The sequence below is a fragment of the Gossypium arboreum genome, chromosome 11 (genome assembly GCF_025698485.1).
Source record: "Gossypium arboreum isolate Shixiya-1 chromosome 11, ASM2569848v2, whole genome shotgun sequence".
Classification (NCBI taxonomy): Eukaryota; Viridiplantae; Streptophyta; class Magnoliopsida; order Malvales; family Malvaceae; genus Gossypium; species Gossypium arboreum.
The window spans coordinates 3,869,742-3,881,741 of NC_069080.1; the positions used below are offsets into that span (position 1 = coordinate 3,869,742).

Below are 12,000 nucleotides of genomic sequence, written 5' to 3' on the forward strand. Positions count from 1 at the left end.
AATAATGTACTTTAGCACTACTTTTTTTGAAATAATATTTATACAATCAGATTAATACTCAATCAGTTTAATCGAATTTTTTTTATTGACACCCAATATTTTGCACGAATCTGCTGCTTTTACTTCAGAAATTATTTGCTCCTGGTAGCATAAAAATCTGAGAGAATCAAAGAAATTTTAAGAGTTTTAAGGCATTTTGCAGCATAACACATATATAAAAGACTCTTAAGATTGGAACCTTTATGTGGGATTATTTAGCCTGATGTGGATTAGAATATTAGGTAGTCATACTTGCTTCACAAGAATCCAAGCTCAAAAAACAAACCTTGTGCATTGACATAAAATTTCAAAGGTACAGCAGAGCAGCACACTGCCATCATTCCTGCCTGATGCCGCCTATATAACGTGCTTGCTTATGTAAACAAAGCAGCCATCTTTTTGTTTTGTTTTTAATGACCTTATACTCATTTAATAACATCCCAAATTGTTCTTGTTTAAAGAAATAGCCAAGCTGTTTTGTGGACTCTCCACATTAACTTCAGTCAACCCTTCATTTGGTCGTTGCATTTGGCCTACGGGATTCTTCTTGACAACTGTGAGTTTGTCCTACTCCTGGTTGACCTTAACATACAAACAAAACTACTACATACGAGGCCCTTTTATATTATTAACACCCAAGTATTTTATTAACCATTTGTGTCTAGATTTCAGACCATGAATTTCTGTTGATTTGAATAATTATAAATGCTTTGCTTGCCTTTTTCTTCGGCAGGCTGTTTCAACTTCCAGTTTTCCTTCCTGTGAATTAGAATCAATTCTTCCTGTTCTTCTTTTGACTTCCCTGCAGCTTTCTTTCTTTCTTTCAGAAATGTCTTTATATGATGGGATCTCTTCCGATCATATGGAGGGATTAGATATTTGGATCATCATATATATACATATATATTGCCAAGGACTACAAAGATTTCATCAAGGGTTCTGTTATGTGCATAATAATACAGGTTTTAGGTACAAAGTACAGCGTGTGATTTACGATTAATGTATGTTTCAAATATGCATCCATATATTAAATACATCTGCCATGTGAATTTGAATGTCTAGACATTTCTTTCTCTCCAGGTAATTATATATATATATATAAGACCTCAACCCTACTTAACAAAGTAACCCATTTTCATATGTAGAGATGAAATAATGCCTGAACCCAAGGCTTGCGTAGAGCTTCCTGTATTTGACGTCTCCCAGCCCTTGTGTTCATCCTCCCTTTCCTCCCTCTATCTAGCCTGTACTCAATGGGGATTCTTCCGCATAACCAATCATGGAGTCCCCAAACATCTTTTCACCAATCTCTATTCCCTTTCAAATCATATCTTCAGTCTCCCCATTGGCTCCAAACTCAAGGCCGGCCCAGCTTCCTCCTTAAAAACCTACACCCCTCCTTTCATCGCTTCCCCTTTCTACGAGAGTCTTCTAGTGTCCGGACCCGACTTCTTTTCTTCTGCACAAAGTTCAGTGGATGTTCTTTTCGACCACCCAAAGTCCGACTTCAGGTAGTATTTATAGTCACCATATGTATATGTGCTTCTCGTTTTATCAAAATGCATGGCAAGGGTTCATGTATGTGTTTTTTTGCTTGTTTTTGCTAGTGAGGTATTGGATGAATATGGGAACATGATGACTAAGCTATCAAAGGAGATAGTAAAAGCTGTACTGAAAAGCTTGGTGGGAGAAGATTTGGGGAACAGATTTGTAGAGTCTGAATTCAGAAACTGTCATGGTTATTTGAGAATAGGCAATTACAGCCCTCTCAATATCATGAAAGAAGAAGAAGACGATCAACAAGATGATGAAGTTGAAGGGCTAGGCATGCACACAGACATGAGCTGCTTAACAATCGTTTATCAACATGAAATTGGGGGACTTCAAGTGAGATCAAAGGAAGGGAAATGGATGGACATAAGCCCTTGTGAAGACACACTTGTCGTCAACGTTGGGGACCTAATGCAAGCATGGAGCAATGGCAAGTTAAGGTCCTCAGAACATAGAGTTGTTTTGAAAAGAAATGTTAATCGGTTCTCTTTGGCTTTCTTTTGGTGCTTTGAAGATGAAAAGGTAATATTTGCCCCTAATGAAGTCGTTGGAGATCATTCAAGGATCTATAAGCCATTTGTTTGTGCAGATTATTTGAAATTTAGATTAATCAGTGAAAAGGGCAAGTTTGAGAGGGTTGGATTTACCGTCAAAGACTTTGCAGGAAACTGTGACACTTTGTAAAATTACCCACATTATTGAAAATCAACAAAAATGTATCACATTGGTTTCTCTTTTCTTTTTTGAGTTCTTCCGCTTCTCTCCACAAGCAATTAATAAAAAACAATTTCCTTTCTTAATAATGCAAATCCATAATGCAGACTCAATGGCTAAGCTTCCTTCCAAGTTGTCAATCATCAAGTTGTTATTTCTTATATATCATATAGTATTAATATCATATCATACAGTTAACATTAATAAGTGTTGGATACAATAGCAAGATACATTATATTTTTAAAGGAAAATAGAGTTTGAACTTTAAAAATGACATTGTTAGGAGAAACAATCACGAACCCGAACATGAATAATAATACAAGCATGAAAAGTAAAAAGAATAAGTATTAGTACAATCAACTACCAAAAAGAAACTGAAAGCAATATTCTATATTGAGGACGATGTTATTTTACAGTTCATCTCTAATAAAATAATCAAATAGTGACACATAACATGCCACGTATACTTTATGCCACGTGTAAGAACTAATTAACCTATCTTTTAAATAAAAGAGGCAAGATACAATCCCCTCTTAATGTAAACCGTTTTGAGGTGAGGTTTATGGTGCTTCCATTAGCAATTATTTCTGTGAACATGCAATGCTTTGCAAGGACAATTAAATACTGTTGTTAAATAATTGAGATCAAAACGTTGACAGCTAAACTAAATGGTGCAAGCTTATAGGCTATTAAAAATTTAAAGCTCACAGAGGTCAAATTACACCTCGATTTTCCTGTCAGCTATTTTTAACAGAGCTCACTCGGTGATGCTGACAGGGTAGCATGTTAAACTCGGTGTAGATAGAACATCAACATCTTAACAATCACGAACTATAATAAAATGCCTTTGAAACAATAACATAATGCTTAAATATGTCCTAATATCCATATATATTATCTTAAAACATATTAAGCTAAACACAATCCGTCATGTCGTCGAATTCAAGTAATTTTAGCTCGACTCACAACCACAATCAACAAGACTAAAACAGATAGCAAGAATGAGGTTCTTAGCCTTTGATCAAATGGGTCAGGAGTTCCTGGTGTTTTCGTATCGTTATCCACAGGCAGCTTAAACAACTCGTTGACGAGCTTTGTTAGTTTCTCGAATAAATCCAGGACCTTTTCTTTAGTGTTGTAAAAAATCCACTTCACTATATTCGTTGTCTTGTCTGATTGATCGGAATCCTCAACTGAGCTCTCATCAAAACTCATTGGACTACTATCTTCAGCTGCATAATCATCAATGTGAATATGTATTTCTCATGATATGGTGATAATGTTTGTTCCATGTTCTTCTGGAAGCTTATAATATTATAATATAACCAATTGATCGACATAGGGGCCAGGGGGAAAGAGGAATTGAGAGATGCCATGGTCCCTTAAGTAAATAAAATATTAGCATGTACCCTTAAGCAACACTACATGATATTAGCCATTGTCCAAAGCATTCATAGAATTCAGACCAACCTGCATAATATGTCTCTCTCAGCTCCCTCACCACCTCATTGTTCAAAACAGCATTCCAAACAGCTTCATCGGAAGATAATGAAAGTACCATTTTCTGCCAAAACATAAATACGGACTGTCATAATTGATATAATACCGTGCATAATGTAGCAGTACTGCACCATCCTCTAAGAAAATCCATAGAATTCTTATATCCAAGAGTGGCAAAAAAAGAGACCTGAATCGCTGGATCTGTCTGCAACAAATGGAAAGCATCGTAAACGCTGTTTGACACATAAGGTTGGAATGCTCGTGTGTTATAAAGTTGCATAGAAGGCTCCATCCAATCCAACTCAGACCCAACAGAATGAACCCTGTGCATCGAGCAACTACTTGGGCTTGGATAAGCTATTTCCCTGCCAGCATTATGAGAGAACCTATCCCTGGTAAGCGGCGGACACGAGCTTACTCCGGAAACCCTATAATTACAAAAGATATTCAGCAGCAATGACTGCCAAAGTTCCTAAATTTCACCATACAAGCATCAATGTAAACAAGTTGAAGAACCCATTGGAGCTGTTGTCTCCGTCTAGTCATCACACTTTAGTCGTAAATTACAATTATTCTAGTGATAACAGTATGACTTTCACATGATCTAGACTTCTTTCTTCATTTTACCCTGTTATAGGCTTTTTCTCTCATATTTTAAGGTTTTTTTTTTCTTTTTCAAGTGAAGTGCTTGTAGGGAAAAGCACAAAGTACACACATTCCTGTTCAAAATTTAGCTAAATTACTGTAGAAATTAGTATTTTTAGATGAATACAAATTAACCACTACATCTGAAGCCATAGTCAACATCAACTAGCTTCACTAATCTATAGCTAACACGTAAATACATAAGGGGCATCAACTTAGTTGAGTAAACAATGTTAATAGCAACTATTTTGCTAAATATATTATTTACAGTTGTAATCATTCCTTTCTTACTGCAATTAAATTATTTTGTTTATTTCGTTTTCCAATCATTTTTATTTTTATTTTTTGTAAATAAAACATGTAGATTTCAAATCATTCTTATGCTTGCAAATTTGCACCATATTATCTTATTTGACTTTATATGCTATTGGCTCGCCATCACTATCAAATACAGCCAACACAAAAATCCTCACATTATTAGAAACAGAGAAGAAAAGTTGAATCATCCGTAGAAATAGTAAATTTTAGGATAAAATATCATAGAGTCCCTGTATTAATAATTAAATTATATTTTATTTTTTCTCAAAAATAAACAAATTATTCTCTCTACATTAGATAAAAAGTAAACTAGTTACTTTTGTTACAAATTGATGTGCATATACAATATTAATTTTAACTATAAAAATAGATAATATTTTTAATTGAAAAATTAATTTGCTACTAAATTAATGTACATGAAAGAAGAGGAAAATCTGATTCACAGTACAATGCGGTCAATGGTACTTTTTCCAAAATTTTAGACCAAGGAAAAAAAGCAATATGCACTGGTAAGAGAACAAGTTTTATTCCCTATTTGCAAATCAAAACAAAATTGGCAGTTGCACTGTTGCAAAGAAAGATAAATAATTTCATCAGAGAAGTGGGTAAAGCAAACGTTAATTTTCACTTAAATTCACAAATTAAACCCTTAATAAATAAAGAAAAAAAACCTGACCTTTGAATAGCAGAGATCGCATTTTGGACTTCAGCAATAGAAGGAACAGGTCCTAAAACAAAATCAAAATCATGTGGCTGCTGCTTATTATCCTCTTCAATGGCGTCCACAGACACCCATTCAAAGTCATCAAAAAAGGAGTAGCAGAGGAAGCAGGCGACAGAAACCAGTTACTCGGCAGCCCAGAATTAGATGAATATGGGAACATGATGACTAAGCTATCAAAGGAGATAGTAAAAGCTGTACTGAAAAGCTTGGTGGGAGAAGATTTGGGGAACAGATTTGTAGAGTCTGAATTCAGAAACTGTCATGGTTATTTGAGAATAGGCAATTACAGCCCTCTCAATATCATGAAAGAAGAAGAAGACGATCAACAAGATGATGAAGTTGAAGGGCTAGGCATGCACACAGACATGAGCTGCTTAACAATCGTTTATCAACATGAAATTGGGGGACTTCAAGTGAGATCAAAGGAAGGGAAATGGATGGACATAAGCCCTTGTGAAGACACACTTGTCGTCAACGTTGGGGACCTAATGCAAGCATGGAGCAATGGCAAGTTAAGGTCCTCAGAACATAGAGTTGTTTTGAAAAGAAATGTTAATCGGTTCTCTTTGGCTTTCTTTTGGTGCTTTGAAGATGAAAAGGTAATATTTGCCCCTAATGAAGTCGTTGGAGATCATTCAAGGATCTATAAGCCATTTGTTTGTGCAGATTATTTGAAATTTAGATTAATCAGTGAAAAGGGCAAGTTTGAGAGGGTTGGATTTACCGTCAAAGACTTTGCAGGAAACTGTGACACTTTGTAAAAATTACCCACATTATTGAAAATCAACAAAAAATGTATCACATTGGTTTTCTCTTTTCTTTTTTTGAGTTCTTCCGCTTCTCTCCACAAGCAATTAATAAAAAAACAATTTCCTTTCTTAATAATGCAAATCCATAATGCAGACTCAATGGCTAAGCTTCCTTCCAAGTTGTCAATCATCAAGTTGTTATTTCTTATATATCATATAGTATTAATATCATATCATACAGTTAACATTAATAAGTGTTGGATACAATAGCAAGATACATTATATTTTTAAAGGGAAAATAGAGTTTGAACTTTAAAAATGACATTGTTAGGAGAAACAATCACGAACCCCGAACATGAATAATAATACAAGCATGAAAAGTAAAAAGAATAAGTATTAGTACAATCAACTACCAAAAAGAAACTGAAAGCAATATTCTATATTGAGGACGATGTTATTTTACAGTTCATCTCTAATAAAATAATCAAATAGTGACACATAACATGCCACGTATACTTTATGCCACGTGTAAGAACTAATTAACCTATCTTTTAAATAAAAGAGGCAAGATACAATCCCCTCTTAATGTAAACCGTTTTGAGGTGAGGTTTATGGTGCTTCCATTAGCAATTATTTCTGTGAACATGCAATGCTTTGCAAGGACAATTAAATACTGTTGTTAAATAATTGAGATCAAAACGTTGACAGCTAAACTAAATGGTGCAAGCTTATAGGCTATTAAAAATTTAAAGCTCACAGAGGTCAAATTACACCTCGATTTTCCTGTCAGCTATTTTTAACAGAGCTCACTCGGTGATGCTGACAGGGTAGCATGTTAAACTCGGTGTAGATAGAACATCAACATCTTAACAATCACGAACTATAATAAAATGCCTTTGAAACAATAACATAATGCTTAAATATGTCCTAATATCCATATATATTATCTTAAAACATATTAAGCTAAACACAATCCGTCATGTCGTCGAATTCAAGTAATTTTAGCTCGACTCACAACCACAATCAACAAGACTAAAACAGATAGCAAGAATGAGGTTCTTAGCCTTTGATCAAATGGGTCAGGAGTTCCTGGTGTTTTCGTATCGTTATCCACAGGCAGCTTAAACAACTCGTTGACGAGCTTTGTTAGTTTCTCGAATAAATCCAGGACCTTTTCTTTAGTGTTGTAAAAAATCCACTTCACTATATTCGTTGTCTTGTCTGATTGATCGGAATCCTCAACTGAGCTCTCATCAAAACTCATTGGACTACTATCTTCAGCTGCATAATCATCAATGTGAATATGTATTTCTCATGATATGGTGATAATGTTTGTTCCATGTTCTTCTGGAAGCTTATAATATTATAATATAACCAATTGATCGACATAGGGGCCAGGGGGAAAGAGGAATTGAGAGATGCCATGGTCCCTTAAGTAAATAAAATATTAGCATGTACCCTTAAGCAACACTACATGATATTAGCCATTGTCCAAAGCATTCATAGAATTCAGACCAACCTGCATAATATGTCTCTCTCAGCTCCCTCACCACCTCATTGTTCAAAACAGCATTCCAAACAGCTTCATCGGAAGATAATGAAAGTACCATTTTCTGCCAAAACATAAATACGGACTGTCATAATTGATATAATACCGTGCATAATGTAGCAGTACTGCACCATCCTCTAAGAAAATCCATAGAATTCTTATATCCAAGAGTGGCAAAAAAAGAGACCTGAATCGCTGGATCTGTCTGCAACAAATGGAAAGCATCGTAAACGCTGTTTGACACATAAGGTTGGAATGCTCGTGTGTTATAAAGTTGCATAGAAGGCTCCATCCAATCCAACTCAGACCCAACAGAATGAACCCTGTGCATCGAGCAACTACTTGGGCTTGGATAAGCTATTTCCCTGCCAGCATTATGAGAGAACCTATCCCTGGTAAGCGGCGGACACGAGCTTACTCCGGAAACCCTATAATTACAAAAGATATTCAGCAGCAATGACTGCCAAAGTTCCTAAATTTCACCATACAAGCATCAATGTAAACAAGTTGAAGAACCCATTGGAGCTGTTGTCTCCGTCTAGTCATCACACTTTAGTCGTAAATTACAATTATTCTAGTGATAACAGTATGACTTTCACATGATCTAGACTTCTTTCTTCATTTTACCCTGTTATAGGCTTTTTCTCTCATATTTTAAGGTTTTTTTTTTCTTTTTCAAGTGAAGTGCTTGTAGGGAAAAGCACAAAGTACACACATTCCTGTTCAAAATTTAGCTAAATTACTGTAGAAATTAGTATTTTTAGATGAATACAAATTAACCACTACATCTGAAGCCATAGTCAACATCAACTAGCTTCACTAATCTATAGCTAACACGTAAATACATAAGGGGCATCAACTTAGTTGAGTAAACAATGTTAATAGCAACTATTTTGCTAAATATATTATTTACAGTTGTAATCATTCCTTTCTTACTGCAATTAAATTATTTTGTTTATTTCGTTTTCCAATCATTTTTATTTTTATTTTTTGTAAATAAAACATGTAGATTTCAAATCATTCTTATGCTTGCAAATTTGCACCATATTATCTTATTTGACTTTATATGCTATTGGCTCGCCATCACTATCAAATACAGCCAACACAAAAATCCTCACATTATTAGAAACAGAGAAGAAAAGTTGAATCATCCGTAGAAATAGTAAATTTTAGGATAAAATATCATAGAGTCCCTGTATTAATAATTAAATTATATTTTATTTTTTCTCAAAAATAAACAAATTATTCTCTCTACATTAGATAAAAAGTAAACTAGTTACTTTTGTTACAAATTGATGTGCATATACAATATTAATTTTAACTATAAAAATAGATAATATTTTTAATTGAAAAATTAATTTGCTACTAAATTAATGTACATGAAAGAAGAGGAAAATCTGATTCACAGTACAATGCGGTCAATGGTACTTTTTCCAAAATTTTAGACCAAGGAAAAAAAGCAATATGCACTGGTAAGAGAACAAGTTTTATTCCCTATTTGCAAATCAAAACAAAATTGGCAGTTGCACTGTTGCAAAAGAGAAGATAAATAATTTCATCAGAGAAGTGGGTAAAGCAAACGTTAATTTTCACTTAAATTCACAAATTAAACCCTTAATAAATAAAGAAAAAAAAAACCTGACCTTTGAATAGCAGAGATCGCATTTTGGACTTCAGCAATAGAAGGAACAGGTCCTAAAACAAAATCAAAATCATGTGGCTGCTGCTTATTATCCTCTTCAATGGCGTCCACAGACACCCATTCAAAGTCATCAAAAAAAGGAGTAGCAGAGGAAGCAGGCGACAGAAACCAGTTACTCGGCAGCCCAGAATTAGCACTAATGGGCACACCACTGTTATTGCTATAAGAACCCAAAGAAGAACTCGCAGAAACAGAAAGATAACCATTGCTATTATTATTACTATGCCTCCGAGAAGCAGAAGATGTAGATGAAGGCAGTGTTTCTTGCAAACTTGAAGTAGGGTTACCAGTCCCGGAAACTGCTGTTCTTCCAACTACTGCTCTCAACATGTTGGCTCCTCTTGCACCACCTCCCATGCCTTTACCTCCTCCACCAAACATCATAACATATATATGTATTTTAGTGGTTTCTTTTCTCTCTCTCTCTTTGTTATCCTTTTCACTGGAAATATCAAGCAAGTAGTAAGATCTGGTACTGCTATGGAATTTTTAAAGTATCCCTTTATCTTCGCACTAATCTTAACCGACCTACGGTTGATGACCAATCTTTTGGTTCGGTTGATGCTTACGAGGTAAGTTTCTTTGGAGTTTTCAAGTTTGGAATTTGGCTAGGAAATAGGATGGGATTCAATTGAACAGGAGGAGAGTGTTATTTCTTTCTTTTTTTTATTCTATGGAAGTGGAGGACCCTCAATTTCACCTTATTTTATTTCATCTGGCTATCCATGACTGGTTCCATTTTTAGCTAGACATGCTACACTTTATTCTTCTCTACTTAATGCAGCAATAAAAAGAATTGAATAGAAAATATAATCTTTTTTTATCTATTTCAATTATTAAAATTCAATCATAATATATTCTAAAAAAGCAATAATAAATTCCTAATATATTTTTAAACAATAAACATTCTAATTTCGTAACAAATTATATTAATTTGGTCAATAAATTAATTTTATTTTTCTTACAATAAACTGTCTTTTGATAAATTATGGTAGAAAGTTTTTCCAAGATGATATATTAGATTATTAAGAATTCAATTAGCTATCTGACAAATACACTTTCAAAAGCTTCTTTTGAAAGAGCCGATTATCTCTTCAACGATTTTAAAATAATTTTTTTCACTATGCTAAAAAACTTATTTTTGTTAAGATTTTTAAATACAAATTTAAAAAATTAAATACAAACTTGCATAATTATATTATTTAAAATTAAAAATAATAATTATTTAATGACGTAATTGATTCATGCATAAGTAAAAAAAATTAATTTAATTATAATTAAGGGTGTTTGATATATTAATCAAATTTAATTTATTAAAAATTAATGTTAATTTTAAATTATATTTAATAAATATAATAAATTATTGTGTAAAGTTTAAAAAAAACGATTAACATATCTTCAAGTATGATATAATTATCCTCTCTGATTGAATCAAAATTTGGAAATCTAAAATAATGAAAACTCATCACTTTTAAGTTTATGAGATATAGGGCAATATTCATTGGGAGATAAATGAGAAGAAAACAAAAGTTCATAATTTGGCCTTTGTGATTTATTTATTTTGTTATGACCGATATTAACCTTTAATTTTTCACTACATATGATCCTCTAGGTGCCACGTATTAGTATGTCTCTTTCGGATGCGAAAAAAAAAATCTTTAGAGGGACCCACGCTCTTAAATTAATCTTTCATTTTAGTCCCTAACTTTTTTTTATCTGACTCTACCTTTGCAATTAAATACAAATAAAATATTTTAGTTTGAATACGGAATTAAGATTGTGTATCAATGACTTTCTTTTTGTTCAAGATTTCAAAGTTCAAATAATACATTTTCTTTCCTATTTCGTAATATATCAAAAAGAATTATGACCAAAAAGAAATCTATCAAAAGAATTCAAATAGTTATTGCAAAATAATTATTTGATTTTAGAGTAAATTGCATTCAAAGTCACTAAATTATTTGTAAGTATATATTTTAATCACTCAACTTCTAAAAGTTACAAAATAATTATTAAACTATTCAAAAGTTTCCATTTAAGTCACCAGGTTAGGTTGTTAAAATCATTGATATATAACATTCTCTAATCGCACTACATGCACCAATTGAAAGCTCTCATTCTCCTTCTCTTCTACAATTCAGTTTTTTTTTTTTCACGAAACAGCTTTGAATATCACGAATTTATGAACCAGATTCCAAATAACATTCTTTTCTAATCTTTGACACTAACCGGTAGATTAACTTGGATCTAACTTATGTTCTTCTACTCATTGATGGGTATTGATCCAACATACCGATCGTCGAATCATCACTTGGAGCTTGCTACTTGAACTTAAAAAAAAAAACTTAACAGTCTAATGATTTAAATAAAAACTTTTAAATAATACAACGACTTAAATAAACATTTTAAACAATTTAATGACCATTTGTGTAAAATTTTAAAATTAAGGGACTAAAACGTAAATATACTAATAGTTTAGTGACACATATCACATTCTTAAATTAAATTA

The 12,000-nt window shown here is 33.0% G+C and overlaps 4 protein-coding genes across 4 annotated transcripts; 2 read left to right on the top strand and 2 right to left on the bottom strand.

The window, feature by feature from the left end:
- Nucleotides 1-773: 773 nt before the first annotated feature.
- On the top strand, nucleotides 774-2,274 carry LOC108478900 (gibberellin 20-oxidase-like protein). Its single transcript, XM_017781355.2, has 2 exons — nucleotides 774-1,550; nucleotides 1,647-2,274. Exons 1-2 carry the CDS (start codon nucleotides 1,195-1,197, stop codon nucleotides 2,272-2,274), a joined length of 984 nt encoding a protein of 327 aa, XP_017636844.1. The 5' UTR covers nucleotides 774-1,194.
- Nucleotides 2,275-3,102: 828 nt separating this feature from the next.
- Nucleotides 3,103-5,610, bottom strand: LOC128284406 (uncharacterized; the record flags this gene model as incomplete). The annotated part of the gene is made up of 4 exons (XM_053022410.1): nucleotides 3,103-3,536; nucleotides 3,775-3,868; nucleotides 3,992-4,232; nucleotides 5,444-5,610. Coding segments are annotated over 4 exons (792 nt in total), but the record flags the coding sequence as incomplete, so codon positions are not given.
- Nucleotides 5,611-5,613: 3 nt separating this feature from the next.
- Nucleotides 5,614-6,382, top strand: LOC128284407 (gibberellin 20-oxidase-like protein; the record flags this gene model as incomplete). Its single annotated transcript, XM_053022411.1, has 1 exon — nucleotides 5,614-6,382. A coding segment is annotated over one exon (639 nt), but the record flags the coding sequence as incomplete, so codon positions are not given.
- Nucleotides 6,383-7,087: 705 nt separating this feature from the next.
- On the bottom strand, nucleotides 7,088-10,288 carry LOC108477385 (uncharacterized). Its single transcript, XM_017779911.2, has 4 exons — nucleotides 9,433-10,288; nucleotides 7,977-8,217; nucleotides 7,760-7,853; nucleotides 7,088-7,521 (listed from the first exon to the last, which is right to left on the bottom strand). The coding sequence occupies exons 1-4, from the start codon at nucleotides 9,873-9,875 to the stop codon at nucleotides 7,232-7,234; spliced, it is 1,068 nt and encodes a 355-aa protein (XP_017635400.1). The 5' UTR covers nucleotides 9,876-10,288; the 3' UTR covers nucleotides 7,088-7,231.
- Nucleotides 10,289-12,000: the final 1,712 nt, after the last annotated feature.